The sequence below is a fragment of the Cicer arietinum genome, chromosome 3, assembly GCF_000331145.2.
Source record: "Cicer arietinum cultivar CDC Frontier isolate Library 1 chromosome 3, Cicar.CDCFrontier_v2.0, whole genome shotgun sequence".
Classification (NCBI taxonomy): domain Eukaryota; kingdom Viridiplantae; phylum Streptophyta; class Magnoliopsida; order Fabales; family Fabaceae; genus Cicer; species Cicer arietinum.
The window spans coordinates 68,049,703-68,069,468 of record NC_021162.2 but is presented as its reverse complement, the minus strand read 5'-3'; the positions used below and the strand labels follow the sequence as shown (position 1 = coordinate 68,069,468).

General features: G+C 31.7%; 2 protein-coding genes across 2 annotated transcripts; one reads left to right on the top strand and one right to left on the bottom strand.

Annotated features, from left to right (window-relative positions):
* The first annotated feature begins 5,760 nt into the window (after positions 1-5,760).
* On the top strand, positions 5,761-7,739 carry LOC101489708 (uncharacterized). The gene is made up of 2 exons (XM_004493561.4): positions 5,761-6,476; positions 7,352-7,739. The coding sequence occupies exons 1-2, from the start codon at positions 5,897-5,899 to the stop codon at positions 7,549-7,551; spliced, it is 780 nt and encodes a 259-aa protein (XP_004493618.1). The 5' UTR covers positions 5,761-5,896; the 3' UTR covers positions 7,552-7,739.
* A 2,710-nt stretch (positions 7,740-10,449) lies between these two features.
* LOC101489385 (uncharacterized) lies at positions 10,450-18,007 on the bottom strand. The gene is made up of 8 exons (XM_004493560.4): positions 17,490-18,007; positions 16,119-16,487; positions 15,782-16,041; positions 14,157-14,298; positions 13,580-13,951; positions 13,317-13,448; positions 13,115-13,243; positions 10,450-13,000 (listed from the first exon to the last, which is right to left on the bottom strand). Exons 1-8 carry the CDS (start codon positions 17,619-17,621, stop codon positions 10,742-10,744), a joined length of 3,795 nt encoding a protein of 1,264 aa, XP_004493617.1. The 5' UTR covers positions 17,622-18,007; the 3' UTR covers positions 10,450-10,741.
* Between the last annotated feature and the right edge of the window lie 1,759 nt (positions 18,008-19,766).

The window sequence follows — 19,766 nt, the reverse complement described above, 5'->3', positions numbered from 1 at the left end:
TTTTATTGTTTATGAGCATTATATTGTTTTTTACATTTTATTGTAAAATATATTCAATATTCCTTATTATAAATAAAAAAAATTAAATTTATTTCACTGACATTTTTTATAAATAATATTCAGTTATTATAAGTTTTTAATAATAGAAAATAGTTTTTTCTAATACAAAATTCATTTAATTATTAATTTAAAGACTAAATATATTGGTACATGTTGAATTGTCGAATGTACTATAAAAATTCTCAAAAAAAAATTATAAAAATTAAAATGAAATAATATTAATGTTGGAAAGAAAAAAAATATCAATAAAAGAGAATCTTAAGGTTGAAGTATCAAATAAGAGTTTCCATAGAATCACAGCGAAATTATTTTTAAATTTGCTTAGGTATCAAATAAGACAAACGTTTCCATAAATCAATACTTAAAAATTATTTCATTGACGATAATTCTCGAAAGTAAAAATTCGTAAGTCTTCTCCTCGATATGATTGAGTCGGTGATATATATATACATAAACTGATTTTAATCTTCTATCTCACACACACTAGGATGTCAACAACAGTTATGTATGAAATTATATTATAAAGAGATAAAAATGAATAAATTCCACCGAAAACAAAATATTATCAATATTAACTTTGAAAACACAACCACATTTACATTAATACCCATGAACATGACAAACCTAACAAGATGTAGTCATATTTGGAAGTCTATCTAAAATCGTTTGTGAAGATATATACTACAGATAATCAAAATTAATTAACTCCCAAGATAAACTAAGTCAAGGTTTGTATATGCTTGCTACATGCACATTCAAACTTGGATAATTCAGATTGTTGTATCAATTCATCTCAATCAGAAATTTTAAACTTGTGTATATATAAGTTTGTGTGATTAAGCAAAATAATTTAAACACTACAACACTTGGATTCTGATATTGTTCACACTTTTGAATTAGTAGCCACACGTTGTCAATTCATGTCAGACTCTCTAAAAGTTCTTAGTTTATAAATCTTGTTCAAAATAGTACAAATTAATTCCAGACATAAGTTTTTCAATCTGGATTTTTAAAATTGAAATAGTTGTCATCACATGCATTATAAGAGAGAACAGTGATAGTTTCAGATATGAAAAATATAGAATTTCAACAACAACAAAAGTGTTTGAATCCTCTGCAAGTTACTATTGTATTGAAATTGTATAAATGATTTAGAGGATCAACTTTATACATGACTTTAAGGATATCGGAATATTAGCATAAACTTTATCGGAAAATTAAAGTTTGAAGTGAATCTTGATCTCATATGCAAATTAATCACTTTACTTCACTAATACAAATGATAAACTTCCATTACATATTGATATAAATCATAAGCACTCATAGGGATATAGCTATAGCTAGCTACATGCATGCATCGATCTAAATACAACAAAGGAAAAACAACATACCAAACCAAAGATCAACCAATTACAGGAAGAATTCTATGGTTATAATTGTTAAACAGACATCTTGAACTTATAGAAAAGATAAATCAATATATATAATAAAGTTATTTTTCAATTTCACAACTTGAGAGTCACGTCCACTTCCTTCATGAAAACAGTTTTCGCTGTGTATTTTCCAGTATCTGCACCACCACCACCGCCAGAAGCCTTCAAATCACGGTGGCCACCACCACATGATATTTTCATCTTCTTATTAGGAATGAAGTCATAGGAATCTCTCACCTTTTTTGTTGCAGGACGAAAATTGAGGTGCAGATCCAAGTCAATTCCTACAGATTCATCGTCATCTTCATCTGCGTGATCTTCCTCTTGAATAGTCTCCAATTTCTTCTTTTCTTCTTCTTCTTCGATCATCTTGAGGTACAGATTGTGCATCTTAATCTGAAACCGCAGATTGCGGTGAGCATTCTGGTGTCCTCCCATTGCCTGCAAAGATTTGAAGCTCTTGTTGCATAGCATGCAACTATGGCCTCCAGGTGGTTTCAGACTCAGCCACATCCCTATTTCTTTTTGCTTCATTTTCGAACATTCATTAGCGGCGGTTGAGCCTTCACCAGATGACTCATTTCCCAAACTCAAACTTAACATTTTCTCACCAAACAAACAAACTTAGTGTTTCTAACAAATATGAGAGTTGACGAGCTAGTACTCACTTACTTATATATGCTTCATAGCATAATCTTATTTTTGTCTTAACCTATAAATTTGGTCATAGTAAAGTCTCATAAAAAAATTGTTGAAATTGAACTCAAATACAATATATATGATTCAACGTTAGCTAAAATACGTTAATATTTGAGAAACTACATAGTTACATAAACGAACTTGAAATCAAATGACGAAAGCTACTAATTTATGGTATTTTGGAAGAACTCTCCGTCAAAGATGTCATAAAATATATATGAAATTTTCGCATGGAGATTAAAGGAGATGAGACAAGAAGAAAATATAATAAAATTGAAGAAGTGAACTTAGGGTTTGTTGATCTTTGTGGGCAAATTGCATGGATAGATGATGAGAAGAAACGGAGACACATGGCTACTGACATTAATGAAGATTAAAGTTAGTAATTTATGGTTTGAAGGATCCTCTATTTGTTCAATTTAATGGTGTAAATATATACCAAACATGATTTGCTATGAAGTTTCATAAGATATGCATATAGTTATTTAATAGTAAATTGAAACTATAAGCGTCACTTACATTTATTCTAAACATCAATTCTTCTCAACTCTTTGTAGATTTTATCTTATAAAAATAACTTTGAATTCACCGGTGGGATTAATTAATTTTAAATTTGTATTTTACATATTCAATTATTAATTAATATAAATCTCCAAATTTAACCCATGATGTCATATATATATATAGAGAGAGAGAGACTGCAATTAATAATAATACTACTATTTATTAATCATTAATATTTTCGAAAAAAAATCATTTTGAAATAATTTAATAATGAGTTTATATATTAATAAACATATCAATGCATTCACACAATTAATGAAGAAAATTTATATTTTTAAAATTAAATAATAACAATATTTAATAATTATTTTAGTTAATGATTAAAAACCATAATGAATAAATGTTACAAAATTGAAAAAATATTTAATTTATATATTATTTGAGTTAATAAACCATATTTAAGTTAAGAAATTGCATAATAATTTTGCATTAGACTTTTTTGTCAAAAAAATTACATTAAAATTAATGCAACAATTGTTATTGTTTTTTCAATTAAAAAATAAAGAAGGTTGAATAATGCAACATTTTTTATTGTTGAGTTAAACAATTTTGAATGAAGAAAATATTGAACAAATGTTGCATTAAATTTTGCAATTTCTTTAAGAAACAATAAATTTATTGAAGAAATATTAGAAATATTAAAAATCCATACTCCTCTATTCCAAAATATCATTCAAAATTGACCAAAGAAAAATGATTTATTTGATTTAAAATTTAGACCAAATACATTTTCTTTCTTTAACTCATTTTTACTTATATTTTGAGACAAAAGAGTAAGTTACAAAATGGCAAAACAATTTAAATCAAAATAATAAATGTTGCATTAAATTATTTGAGTTTAATAAATTGCAAAATTATTTAAGAAAATTCAATTTAATTAATAAATAACAATATTGAATAATTAATTGAGTTAAAAAACCATTAAAGATAATTTAATGAAACTTTTATTATTATTTTGTCAGTAAAAAATAAAAGGGTTAGAGTTTAAAAAAAAATAGTTTAAATGAATGATAAACTTGAAAGAGAAAAATTCACTCCAAAAATTATTATCCCCTTTATATCAAACAGTTTATAAATTATCAAATACAAACTATTTAATAAAATAGTTTGTTAAAATATGATATTTTATTAACAGTTTTGTTGAAAGAGAAATATGTATTTTATTATTAGTGTGTATTTAATATATTTCACTTAAAATTTAAATAGTAATTTAAATAGTATTACAATATTTAATTATAATTTTATGTATAAATCGTACGCGACACATATCGATCAATTAGTTAGAAGATTGTCCTTTACAAATCAATTAATTAAAAAGAAAAATATGTATTTTATTAATAGTGGTATGTGTTTTGAATATCTCTCAAAAAAATTCATCAAAATAATTATAATATTTTAATTATAATTTATTAGTTTACTACATAAATTATTAATGAGACAAGTATTTGGTACTGCTCAATTAGTTATAAAAAAATCCACAGAATTAGTTAAAACAAAAATACATATTTCATTAATATTGTGTCTCCTACATACCTTCCAAATAGAAATTTAAAGAAAATTATCTTATGATAATTATAATTTACTGTATAATAATAATTATAAACTGAACCAATATTTGTTATTGGCAAATGATACGAGTTTGAATTTGTAACTTCAAGAGACAGAGATTAAATTAAATTTGAGACAATTATTAAATAATTATTAGTGTCATTATTATTAATAATGATTTTCTATTCTCTATTTTTTTTCTAAAGATATAAATAACAAATGAGATAATTGTATTTCATTAGATTATATAATCCACTTATTTTCATTTACTATACAAAATTATTCACGTAGAAAATATGTTTCACTAATAAATTACTCAAAATATGATTTTGTACGGAATAATTAGATGAGAGAAAAATAAATTTGAATTTAAATTCGAGATAAAACGTCGAACCTAACAATATCAATATTTACCTGTTAAGTTAAGAGGTCGAAAAATATATTTTATTATTAGTGTATATCTTGAAATTTCATAGATAAATATTTAAAGAATATTATGATAAATTTATTATAATTTACCATATAAAATATACGCAAAATAAATATTTATTACCAATCAATAAAAATATTTTTAAATTTAAATAACATTTTATATTAAATAATATTTGATTTTTTGAATGTGTAAAAGAAAGTATCATATTTGAATCGTATACTTAAAATTAAATAAAATTTATAATAATAAATGTTTAATAATTTAATACTATAATAATATCGATTTATTAAAATAATCAAGGACGCACATTCGTGCCTTATAATATGAATACATTAAAGTTTACTTGAAGGAAGCATTAACAACATTGACGTAAACATAAACTCATAAAGTAGTGCCTCCTAAAGACTTATGCCCTTGTACAGTCATAGAAAGTGTCATTTACAACATTTGAAAAATTATAAGGTTTAAAGTGAAAATTTTAAAATATATAAGAACAATTTATAATTTTTGGAAAAGATAGAGGAACTATTTTAAGTTACATACTTTTTTGTTACATTTTAAGATAAAAAATGAAAGAAAATAGAGAGCAAAAGTAATGAAAAGAAACTAGCGAATACCGAAAAAATAGTTAAAGTTAATCAAATATCTGAAGTTTTTAATTTTAAATAAAGAAAAATATAATGAAGATGATGAATACTTTTCTTCAAAGTAATATGTGTGAATTTCTTTAAAGAAATAAAACAAAATATTAAAAAAAAAAAAAAGGCAATGTATTTGAAGTAGATAAAATAAAGTAAAAATTACATTTTAACTTTATTGTAATAATTTAATTTATATAACAGTAATGAATTATAACTCGACGGTACATAGAAATTAAATTAATTTAAAGGTGTATTTCATCTAAACGGTTGAAATTACAATATCAATTTAATTGTGGGAAACAATTTGAAGTGTAAATCTAAATCGGACGGTTGAGAGTTGTAAGTATGTGAAGAAGCGAATTCAGTTCCGTTTGCAGTCTATAACCTATCCCGTAACAGTTGAAAGTTGAAAGTGCAAAAGCATCCTCTGCTTCTCTCTCACAGCCACTTCCATAACTCAATGCAACTAATTAACTCTTCAATCTCCAACAACCTATAAAAACCCTCTCATTTCTTCCATGAATTCATCTTCTTTAGCTTCCTTCACTCTCACACCACCACAATGCAATTTCCGCCTCTCTTTTCAAACCAAACCTAAACCCAATTTCCACTACCCCCGACTCACCAGCACTTCCATTTCCCTCAAACCTAAATCCAATTTTACCATTTTTCTTCAATCCACCGACTCAAACTCCCCAGTTTCATTCCCTGATGAAAACGCATCTTATGTTCCCGTTGAAGAAATCATCGACAAGGATTGGTCGGTGCTCGAGTATACTGGACCAAACATTGACCGAATTATATCCGCCGGAAAACTTGATGAGAATTCAAGGGTTTTGATTTCAACTGGTTCTGAAGAGTTTGTTGATTGTTTGGTTGGTTCTTCTAAATTCAAATCTTTGCTTGTTTTGCATGACTCTCTTTTGATATTGGCTCTTATTATTGAGAAATATGATAATATTAAGTGTTGGCAAGGTGAGGTTACTATTGTTCCTCATAAATGGGCTCCTTTTGATGCTGTCTTTCTTTATTTTTTGCCTGCTTTGCCGTTTAAACTTGAAGATGTTCTTGGTTCTTTGGCTCCAAAATCTTCACCTGGTGAGTTTTTCTTCTCTGCTTTGGAATCTCTCTTGGAATTGCTAATTCTTTATTCAGTCGCAGATTGCAAAAAATAGATTGTGCTATTGTGTCCTACTATTTGACAATATAGTGTACTAAATAGTTGGAGCTACACCACATCCAAGTGAAATTAGTTTCTGCGTCTTAATTTCATGAGCTCTTATTGAACTTCTTGACACAAGGTCTTAAATCATTGTCGCGGCCGCGTTGATATTCTTGATATTGTAGAGAGTTGCGGTTAATGTGCCTCAGTAGCTATTGTGGTGACAATTTTTTAATGTAGCAGCCTAAATCGTAGTTGCTGCCTTTTTTTAAAACAAAACAGAGTCTAAAATGGATCAATATATATATGATATGAACTTCATTCAAATGTAAGCAGTCATTCTATTTACTTCTTCATGCATCATGTGTCTCAAATTTTGCCTTTGGTGTGTTTCTTTCTTGTAATAGCTATTTTCCTGAAGTTTTGAGCAGTATTTACTTCGAGACAAGAAAATTATTTGTGGAAAACACACCTCCATATGGTTCTATACCTCTCGTTACATCCCGACTGTTAATTTATGAGATGACAATTTTGAATATGTAACTTTATTTCCACTAGTTGTATGTAAAAAGTGCACCATATACATTTGGTTATGTGGCCAATTTAATGGGTTTTCTTAATGTTCCATATATTTTTCCTTGCTTGATATTATTCATTATGAGTGTTTTTGGAAACAAATTTCACTTCCATGTCGCGTAGCTCCAACTACGAGTTTCACTCAGCCATCGCGCCCCTCGTTGAATTGTGGCATTTCCAAACACGCACTTAGTGCTCTCGAGATGATTTCTTTTTCTATGGTTTTGATACGTAGGTGGAAGGGTGATTATCAGTCATCCCCAAGGGAGAGAAATACTGAAACAACAACGACAACAGTACCCGGAAGTAGTAGTTTCTGACCTTCCCGACAAAACAACTTTACAAAGTGTTGCAGCTGCTTATTCCTTTGACGTGGCTGAATTTATGGATGAACCTGACTTTTATTTAGCTGTTTTGATCAGATCTAGAACCTAAAAACTAGTGTAGATTCTTCTGAACATGCAATTTGATTGAACTTTCATATGGTTTTATGCTTTATGATTGGACTTTCATATGAGATTGTATACTTTTTGATAAAATATTTTGCCTTCCATCTATCATGTAATGTAACTTCGATGATTGCACAAGTTCATACCAGTATTTTGGTTTTGGCACCTATTGCATATTATGCTCTTTGTTCCCATATAGGATCTGATATTATGTGAATTGTGAATATTATCCATAAACCACAGCTGCAAAATTAAGTGTTTGCACCAAAACATTTGCAATTCATTTAGTAGTTTTTTTTCTTTTCTTTCTTTCTGGAGAGCGAAAATCATTTGTAATAATTTTCTTAGTACTCTGTTTAAAAATTCATGATTTTTTTCTCTCTTTAACTATATACCCTTAAATCGGCTATTTGAAGGACTTGTAATTTGGACACTTCTTTAAAGCACTTGTTTGTCATCAATCAAATCTTTTCTATGATTAATCCTGATACCACTCCAATTAAATCTTCAACAGCTTCTCCAAACTTTTTAATGAAAACTCATGTCAACTTTTTTTCTCTTTTCTCCGTAACATTTTCTTAGTGACATTTGCTAACTCCTTGAACAAATTATCTCCAAGACACTATTTTTTACAAACTCTCGGATACAGTTATCATTTATCAATGTTGATCAAACAATTCCTTTTGAAAATATTTGCCAAGTTCTCCTCCAAGAATATCTCAAGCCCATAAATCATTCTAACCAAACTTTTCAAGTTATCTCTTGGAACAAACCTTTTAGGATTATGTTAGAAGCGTGCCAATTTTTTCACTCCTTATGACTTTTGTTCTTAAAAACACAATCTGCTGGCACTTGGAAAAATTTTCACTTTGGTCTGAACAGTACTCTTATTTGCAAGCATTATAATTTAGAACGATTTTGGTACAAGTAGAACCGTACAAGTAAAGAATTTCAACAAGTCACAAAATAGAACAGTAGAAGAATAGGACTATCAAACGCATGTCAACGTTATGTGCTCTGATTTCAGATTATATATCTTGGATTCTCATGTTGGTCGTAGACTCGTATCAAACTAACACAATTCCTTAATTCCTAAATAAATTACTCCATGAGAACTTTTGAAGAATTTTTTGGTTCATTATATGAGGAAAAGTTACAATTTTAGAGGTGAATTGTTTAAATTATTTTTATACACTTATTTGATATATTTGTTTTTTTAATATTATTAATATGTACTTAATATTTCACAATTTTTGATAAGGGTATATAGATAAAAATAATTAAAAAAATTAAAACAATTAATGAGTATATTAATTTTGATGTTCAATTTTTTTTCTCTTATAATAAGATCAAATATAGTATTATAAAACTTATACATGTTGATTACTTCAAATAGACAGTCCGTATTACGTTAGAGTTAAACAGACTCTAAAATCTTCATTTATGTTCCTTGAAAACTCGAACTGTCAATCATTCATGTTAGTCTCATTTAATAATGCATCATTATTAAACTTCACTTAATCACATTTGCACATATGAGACAATTTTTTTGCAGTAGATATTTTTATTTCTCACAAGAAACAGATTGCCTCAGACTCCTAAAATTAACTAGCTGCCAACTTAGCATATGTTTTTATCGCTTAGATTTGGCTCAATTTCAAATCCTAAAGAACAATCGGTGCAAAAGCTATAACTTTGAGCTTCTAATCCACCATGCTATGAAGTCTTCTTATGGTGCAAGCAAACAGACACTTAATGTGGTTCTAATTATACTTGGTGTAAAAGAGACCTGGAGAACTTTTTGACTAGGAATATTGTCTTGAGAGGCATTCTCATGATGACACCCACTTCAAGGCAACCTAAAATTCATAATTCACTCTTACAAGAGTTTAAAAACTCAAAATGATTATTATAAAAAAAAAATAACTTAAAATAATTTCTCACATTGTGGAGAAAAATTAAAATAATAATTAAACAAATAAAATTAAAGCTTACCCACAATGTAACTGCTCACACCACCGATTAATTAAAAGGAAACAAATTTGCATCACCATAAAGATGCAATAATTTGAGAAGAACAAACAAGAGATTCAGAGAACATTCAAATTGTAAGATAAAGATTTAAAAATCTTCCGAAAATTAATATGAAAAGCTTCGTGCAGCTGGTGAAAATGACAATATTTGACGAACATTAAAACTAAGTAAACAAGGCTAGATCCAGTTATTATCAAGCACTCATTGGCGACTTCGCTTTTGGCTTTGAAGGAGAGCATGAGACATTCCAACAATCCAACATCAGAAAGATATTCACTAAAGTATACCTGAATTAGTTCGTCAACCAAACTGGTAAATAACACTATCTTGTACTAAAAATTCCACAATAGCATCACGTGTGCTGAGTTTTCTCTATTAATTAAGCATATTTATCTAGTGTATAGCATTATTACGAAAATCAACTTCAATCACTAACTTCATGTGCTCAAGTTTATCAATATGGGGCTAATGTTTTCTTCTCCGTCTCTTTAATTTCAACCTCGTCTCTTTAAACTTCTCAGAAAGGCAAAATCACCGGACAAAAGGAAAGGAAATGGAGCATATATGAGCGAGTTTGCCAATCTACACATCATATTCCCAATAAAAATGTACGAGACTACACTCTGGGCATCAGATTTCACAATACTTGGCAAAAATAAAAATGAATCATGTGAGATTCACATGAAAGGACCTAAATTTGAATTCAGTAACTTCAACACTTCTCCAGCAGAGAAAAATCATTAACCTGATTCAAGCAAACACTTCGATCTAATGATAATGTCCGCCCAAAAACTCCAACAAAGCCTTCACTATGAAAATAATTTTGTTTCAACATAGGAAAAAAAAGAACTGCAAAGTAAACAAATGTTTCAATAAAACTTTGGGTTTGATTATATCTTCACACAAAATAGTAAAGAAAAAACCCTTTAAAATACCAACACTCTCAATCTTTCGCTACAATGAAGAAAAAAATTCGACTCAAATTGGGCAACAATTAACTAATCAAGCTATTGGCTAAAATGAGAATTGCTAGAGCAAGCTTATTGTTTACCGAATTACAAAGTATTCAAACCTCCATTATCATATATGAAGATAGGGACTGGATTCCGCAACAGCCACCTTATACTTCTCACTTTATCATTTTAGAAAATTGAAAACCTTAAATTATTACTTGCGGCAAACAAATTGTATTCCTCCATGGTGGTGGTCTCTTTCTTATTGCAAGTATGGACCTTTTCGGCATGATCCGCTGAACTTTTCAAGCTAAAATCATCAGCAGCATTGCCATTTGAAAATGCAAGAGACGATTTACAACCTGTTGAGAGGGCTACAGGCCCTCCAAAATGAAACAAGGAAAAGTCACTGTTATTCTCTTGTGACTTGGCAGAACGATCATGTTTAACTTCTCCACTGAACTCTGGTTTTTTGTAATTAGTTCCAGATGAAACAGCCCTTTCAGCAATAGATCCATTAATATGCTCTTGCAAGGAAGCTGGCTTGGAAACTCGTGTCCATTCCTCTACATTTAAGACATTAGCTCTGGCAACTGGCTGATAAACTGGAACGGCAGGGTTAAACAAGGGTGCTGGTTGCTGCAAGGCACCATACTGCAAGCAAAAGTGTGGATCCTCATTTAAGCCATATCCAAGGGGGCCAGCATACAAGTAATGATTTGGGTGTGGGAAGGGCATCAACCCATTTGTGGGAGCTGCTGGCCATGAAACTGGACTTTGATGGAAATAACCTATTGTTGAAGGAGCATGAAACGCTGGAAATTGAATATTTTGGTTTGACACTGCAGGAAGCATGCTTTGAGGTTGAGAACACACATTAGTGGTCGAAAAACCATTATCAAAATTTTGGGCAATTTCAGCAAAATTCCCTGATGCACTGCTTCTTGTTCCATCCAAGGATCGACTGATCAGTGAACTTGAACTTCTGACGAAAGTCTCACCATTTGCATTCTGGTTATTTTCCATGGGAACTTCTGGACAATCAGATAGTGCTTTTTCCACGCAAGCTGAATTATCTCTAACTTCAGATTGTTGGCTAACATCTTCAGAATCTGATGTGGTTGAGGATTCTTGATTATCATGGTTTGATGAGGTTGTATTATTATCACCCTCACTTAGACATGACGAGCAGTTGTCAGAACTAAAAGTGCTACATTGAGTAGGATCAGAAGAGTTATTCAAGGAAGAGCCTTCAGTTGGGCATATTCCAGGTTCCTCATAAGCAATTTCTGTAGAACTACAAGAACCATCAGCTTTAACATGAAAGTCATTTTGACAGCCTTCATCCTCAAAATCATTTTCACCTGAATCAACAATTTCCCCTATAGATGACTTGATCGGATGAGGCTGAGCTTCTTGAACTTTAGTGGACCTCAAAATAACATCAGAGTCGGAATTACTGTGGTGATATTTCTTCTGAGATTCCGTAGGCTCCCAAACCTTTTTTGATTGAAACAAATCCCTACTGGGATAGTTCCCTAAAATGTTTTTGCTTTTGGTTCTTCCATTGTTCTCATGCATATAGTCTACTTGATTATACTTATTACCACGATAAAACTGTTTAGCAGATTCAGAATGACAGGCAGGTTTTGTCTCCCGACCAACTCTTGTCATAGGAGAATGTTGCTCAACCTTTACCTTATATTCATTAGTTGGACTACAGCTGCAAGAATGAATATCACATCTGTCATTCATCCGGTTCTTGGGACTGTAAAACTTTTCGCCATACTTCGGACTGACATTTCGACCATTGGGTTTTGTTGGAACACCTATTCTTGATTGCCTATTCAATCCAATAACAGCCCTAGATGATGTAAAAAAACTCTCTCCATGATGTCTTGACTCAGTTCTGCCAACCACCGCACCATTGTCTGAAACAACGGCATATCGGCGTCTGTCAGACCACTTCATAGGCATATCATCCAATTGAAATTCCTTCCTGCATCTCAGTCTCTGATTAGAAGTTGTTGATTGTTCAACCGAAGACTGCTGACCTGTCTCGTCTTTTGTATTGGAATTTTCTTCTTCACAATCATCATCAGAGAGGTGTTGTGTTCTCAAAGTATCATACTCACTAGAGAACTCTGCATCTTGGATGTTAGGAGAATCGTCCCTCAGAAGATTAACTTCATCTGTTTCAACAACTGAACTCCTGCAACTAATAAGATTATTTTGCTCCATATCAGCAGCTGCAGACAATTCTTCTATTGAGATTTCTGAAGAACCAAGAATATCATTTGATTCAGAACATATTTTTTCTTTGTCTTTATCCTTTCCTTTTAGTCTTTCCTTCCTCCGAAGTTTTTTCTCCCTTTCCTTTGCCCTTCTCCTCTCTTTGCGCTCTTCTTCTTCACGCTTTTCCTTTTCTTCTTCTTCAAGAAGTTTCATCTGTAGACAAAACCATACAATTGGGATTTAGTGAGTGTAATTAAAAAAAAAAAGGCAAGAGTTCTTTCATGTAATCCCCAAAAGTCATTCTCCAAAATTCATAATAACTAAGACCTGCTTTTCTAATGTAATGATTTCTTTGCATGCTACATGCACTCGTTCCTCCAGCAGTTTTAGTGCAAGACAAACAAATATGCTGTGTGCATTTTGGCGTGCTGTTCCTTCTCTAAAAGCCTTTTCAACCTGAAAGGATAACACAGTCAGCTGTTGAACAAGACAGATAACCATGGGAAAATAAAACTAATGCTAAACATGCCTGCTCCTTAAATATAACAGTAGCAGCATCTAGCAGAAATTCCCGTGCAAGTTCAGGGCTTTTTGCATGCTTTTGGGGACGAGAGCAATCTCCATCAATCTCGTTTCCGTCCTTGTCCATTGAATCGTCGTCCTAGAAGCACACATTATATATAATAACATATGAAACCTTGTCCGATAAACTCCTCATAAACAATTATCAAAATCACATTAATTATGGATAATAAGCAAGGAGGTTAATTTCCATACTGAAACTTGTATTACCTCCTCCTCCTCTGCCTCTTCAGCATGCTCAAAGAATCTTCGGATACTTTCCCCTTTTGTAATTGTGACATAACCATCTCCTACAATTAATCTGCAATGTACACACTGCTGACCTTTCAACGAGTGAGCCTTAACACAAAGTTCAGTACAACGTCCATCTAATCTCCAAGCTCGGAGAGTGATGAAACATGCACTCAAACCACCAAGATCCAGGCTGCTGGCTTTGGCACATCCATTCAATCCAACACTTTTAAAATCCAAAATGTCAGATTTTCCTTCACTTGTACCCACAGCCCACTCAAAGTGATGGTAGGTTCCCAAAGTATCCGGAAATGTCTGACGCCAATCAGCTTTAATTGAGTCATCCGATACCTGATAAAAGCAAATTGATGAACTTTGATAGGTAAAAAATATCTACTCAAGTTGTCAATGGTAGCTTGGTAAAACAATATTTTCACAGCAATGATACTGCATAGACTCTTCCCCTAAAATCTCAATCAAAACTGATTTTACAGGATAGAACCCCTAAAATCTCAACCAAAACTAATATTGCAGCATAGAACTATGAAAGTCATACCTCATACTGAAAGGCTGAGTCAGCAACACAAAACCAGCTGCTGCAACGAGGTTCTCTGCGCATGCGTTTCAGTTCCTTGAGTTCCTTGAATTCTCGAATAACATTTCTTCTGCAATCTCTGCAAAATCTCTTGCTATCAAACCTGATAGATAAATAGTAACTTATTAGTAAGATGAAAGCATAAAGCATGCTTAAAAAACATATGACTATGTATGAGTACAGGGAAAGAAAGACCTCAACAGATATTATAATACTGCATTGAAAAAAACTTCCAAATCATGTTTCAAAGGATGAGAAAATGAATTAAATCATGCTAGGCATAAAGGAGTAGCACTGCCTTTATATAGTTGAAAGAGAAATAAAGCAATATATTGGAAAAGATTTGGCTAAAGAATCAAAAGAAATTCATTTCTCTAATGGAATGAAGACCCACTCTATGATACACAGCAGCAGCAGATACATTGTAGGAAATTTGAAGTAAACAGGATAGATCATAAAGCTTTGCCTTATTTCTTTGACATTCTTAACCCAAGGCCCATTAATTGAAAATTTCATTATACTTACTTCACTGTTACCTTTCAACAAATCCCCTTACAAACCAACTGCATCTCAATACTGATAATATTTTATCTGCTTACTTCGTTTCTCGAAATTTGTATGACAATTGTATAGCATAGTCCTTTTTTTAAGTATTTGTCCATGTTTATAGTAAACAAACAAAGTCCCTTAAGTATGTAATTATCTCCAACAAAATCATCTTTTCTTAGTTAAACTACTCATTTATCCAGCCCAAATGTCCCTAGTCAGCACTATGTCATAAGTGAAGGCTGTCCTATCACCTATCACCGTCTGAATCATTTTAGGTAATATTTTCTTACCATGCATTGTCTAAACTATCATAAGCAAAAATCAGAACAAAACCTTCATTATCAGATGGGTTCAGGCAAGGAATGTGATCCAGTAGATCCACCCCTCAGTTGACCCCTGGATCTGTGAGCTCTCAGACCACATCAAAGCATACAGAAAGTAAGTGTATTCAACAAAGAACTGAAGACACGTCACATCAATGACAGACATAATAAGCATCTCTCTCCCCTACATTCTATCATTGATATTGTTCTAAATGTTTAGCTTAAATATCGATGAATAGCTAAAATATTTCCTACACATCTGACAGAATGATGTTAATATAAACTTTTCCAACTTCCGACTCTGTTGATAGGACATATTACTCTACATTTACTGCCTTAAACAATTTTCCAGTTCAATGCCTATGATAGAGTTCCCTGTTCGTGTTTTAGCAACAAACCAGCAACTTCATTATCCTAGAACCCACCAGATAGTAAGTTAATTACAGATCACTTGTATATGAATGGTAAAAATATCAAACACCTAAAATAATTCTCATTTTTCCACCTGATATGTTAGGGACAAAAAATAGATAACTCGGATCCCTATCATGATAGTCATGTTCAGAGGTAGGTCACAAATTGTCATTCTTTGTGTACCAGTTTCAACTGTATGACTTATTCTATTTTAGTATCAAAATTTATGCTATTATCCCACTATAACAATCTTCACTTGTCTAATGCATAATAGTGTGCAGGGAATATACAAATAAACACCTGTACATAAGTCTCTCAATAAAATCTTCTTCCTTCATCCTTAGAAGAGAAAATCGAGTCTCCTCTCCCAGCGCTGACCAAAAATCTACCAGTGTATCACATGAAAGTCTGGCAGTGTGCAAGGCACATGTTTCTCTTGTTCCATGGCCTCTGCCATAACTCACTATTCCTTGGCTAATCCAACCACGGCCTGCCCCACCACAGGCATCGGGATAAAGCAGTTCTCTTTCCCGCTCCCTAGAACGTGCCCCATCAAAGACCTAACAAGAGCAAGTGTTTAGCCACCAAAGAGGGAAAAGAATTGTGTGAGGATCCAATGTAAATGTGCTTCACTTACAATTTGCAGTCCTTTTAGAGACTTTGAATACACGTAGCAGTTCATAAGTGTTAATGAACCATCACGCGTTGTGGTCAGACCTCCCCAAGGATGGACAGAAGGATCTTGAGTTTCATCTTGGCACCCTTTTAAAATGCTTGATCCACCATTATTTTGCTTTTTCAAACCTCCAAGTGTGTTGCAAGGAAATTGAGCACCCGCCCCTTCTTGCTGCAAAGATTTCCCATACATAACAATTTGCAAAAATCCTTCAAGAAGCAATCCATTGCACCTAGAGCAGTACATATTTTTACGAGCTTGCTCAAAAAGGGATTGCTTGTCAATCCTCAAGAGTTCTTGCCGAGCTTGCAGTGACAATTCACTCCAGAACTGTATCAAAATAACATAAACCGCAGAATAAGAGACAAGGTAAGAATGTAAGAACTAAGTTGCAATTGGATCAAGTGAACAGCATACTATATGCAACATGACCTAGGTCAGAAACAAATCATTGTCATTTAATATCAATTCTCCAATGGATGCACTTTCCTTTTCCTCCCCCTATATTCCAGCAACTTTGATAGTTGCTAACAAACATGGATAAGATAGGATGCACAGTTATGACAAAGACACAACTACAGTACGAAATAGACGAGGTAATAAGGCCAATTTTCAAAATTACAAGACAAAGATGGCACCAAGCAGTGAGTATAACATGTAAGATTAATAAAAATATCAACATCAGCACAACAAAAATTATTACCAACATGAATGTTTCAATAGTCAACATTTGTCATTGTTAATTAATGAAGTCAAATAACAGTATTTATGTGGTTACTGTGGTATCCTATCCAAATTGATATCTAAATTTTGAAAATGGAAAATTGTAAAGTACAAGCCAGGTTATCCAACGCAGACATGTGTCCAACACCTATACAGTATTACCATTCTGAAGTTTGTGTACTTCACTGTAAAATAAATCATTGACACTGACAGATTGACTCAGTTAAATGTATCATTAATGTAAACCCTGGTGGGTGCACACCATTGCAAAAAAAGGTAAATATGGGAAACTAAAAACAAAATGCTACTAGAAAAGTACTTGGGCAACATCAGGGTTTTTTATTCCATAGCCTTTATCGGGCACTCCTATGAGGAATAAACTGAATGACATTTATCAAACATAAATATACAAATTGCGACTAAGAACGATACATCAAAACAAAACCCCTAGAAAGAAATCCAAAAATCGGTTCAACTGTAGGATCCAATACAAAGCCAAACAAATCATCACCATTTACACAATAATCAACACAAAACAGTGATCTAGAAGCAATCTTAAACTAAAAAAATATATATATGTAAAAAAATAAATAAAAACTAATCGAATACCTTCTGAAGCTGATTGTAGCTAACGTCGCCACAATTGTTAGACCAAAATTCATTAACGGAAAGTGAATTCGACGGCGTAGATGAGGCATTAGTGAATTGTTCAATCATGTGCGCTATTCCTGGCATTTTCATACTATGCGATTGTAACAGCGTTCATGTCAATTCGTAACGGACTCTGCGAAATTGATAAGAATCGGATAGACGAAAGTAAATAAGCGCAAAATAATAAACGAATATTAATCGAAAGTGTGAAGAGGAAGTAGATCGAAATGGTGAATGAAACTGGCGGCGGAGATGAAGAGGCGACGGCGATCGAGAATTGTGTTTCGGTGAGGGTTTTTAGTGGATGAAGATGGAAAACGGAGACGATGAGATTTGGAGGTGTGTGTGGGAGCGAGCGACTGCGTGTGTGAGATGAATGAATGAATTTATATATATTTGTGGAGAAAATGAGGGAGAGAAAGGATTTGGTGTATTGGTAATGGAAATCGAAATGGGAATTGAAATTGAAATGCCGATGGTTGCTCGATTTATGAGGCGCGGTTAAAATTTACGAGGAAAAAAACAAAACAAAGCCCATTATTTTCTTCTTCTTTTTCACATTATCAACCAAAATTTGTTAAAAAGAAAATACCTAGTCCCCCAAATTACAAAGCAAAATTAAATAAGAATTTAATTTATATATAGTTAATGTAAATAATTTTTACACTTTTAATCGATTATATTTGTTAGATCATAAATAATGTTTGACTTGATATTTGTCATAATTACATCTAAAATCACTTATATAACTCGTCATCATGCATTGATTATGTAAAAAAAATTTACACTTATTATACATGAAAATTAAACTCATAAATAAATAAAAAATATTTATGACACCCCTACATTTCATATGCATCCAGAGCTAGAAAAAAATAAAGAGAATAATATAATAAATATGATATGAAGAGAGATAAAAAAAAAAATTGAAATCGTGATGAATGTAGAGAAATGATGGATGTCCATATATAACTGCCCTAAAATAAAAGAGTATTAGCTCAGTTGTTGTTTGTTTAAAAACAAAATACAAATAAGAGCACCCATGGGGATGGTGCTATGGTCCAACTTCTCATGAATAATATTTGGAGGCCCAAATATTTTATGTTTCAATGTTTGTGGAGACATGTCATTTTGGTTCGTCTTATGCGTAACATGTAGAAAGAGACATAAGATTAAAATTGTGTCGCAATAAAGTAAATGCTACTTTATCAGTAAGATCTGACACCGCACTATATACAGTATTGACTCTACAATTAATATTAAGGTATATAGAGTTTATCATAAACTTTCAATTTCACTCAATCTTATACTAACTTGGGCGTTAGAATGTTTGCAGGTATCACCTCCACTACTATAGACTGTGAAGTGTTGTTCTGCCAGTCAACCAATACAACCATCATTTCGGGGCACTCTACATCATTGACCTTTGTGGAATCGAACTTATGAGAGTCTCTATCGTGCACGATGGTTGACATACTTTTTAGCCCTTTAGCCTCGACTGAAGACTACTATTTCTATACACAAAAAAGACACCATATTGAATTAGAATCGAGACTAAAGATAATTTATAAACACTTACACTTCTCAACTCAATGAGACGTCTTTTCATAAATAACAAATTACTTGTGATTTTTACCTTATATCATAAATGTGATATTACAAACTTAAAGTCGGAAGATACGTGGGTTTTACCATGCATTGTTGATTGTTGTTAGTACCAAATATTATTATGTGGGTGTAGTATTTGTTTTAGGTCACTAAATAATCTCTTCGACTATGATTACCTACTAACAATTAGAGTTGTATAAAATTTGGTATAGGGACAAGATAGAAAAATGATTGGGTTCTAATAACTCCTCAGATTACATGTCTCGTCCCGAATTACTTTAAAGACAGATGATTATTTTTTGTTATTATTTTATTTATCAATGAAATCACTGACTTGGTAATTTAGAGTTTGTAATACAATATTATAAGTTAATACTCTTGAATGAATTGACAAGTGGTAATCATATATGTGACTTGTTACGAGTTACTTTATGTTTCATTATTTTTTTTTAAATAAAAGTTTAAGAATTACTATTTAGTGTCTCGTATTGGAACCAACTCAATCTCGTCTTTATTTCATCGCATTCTTAATAAAATTGCAATTTATTAAATTTGATTAAATTCAAGAATAATTAGGGTTTAAAATTTGACCCGATCTAATATTGACATAATATATATATATATATA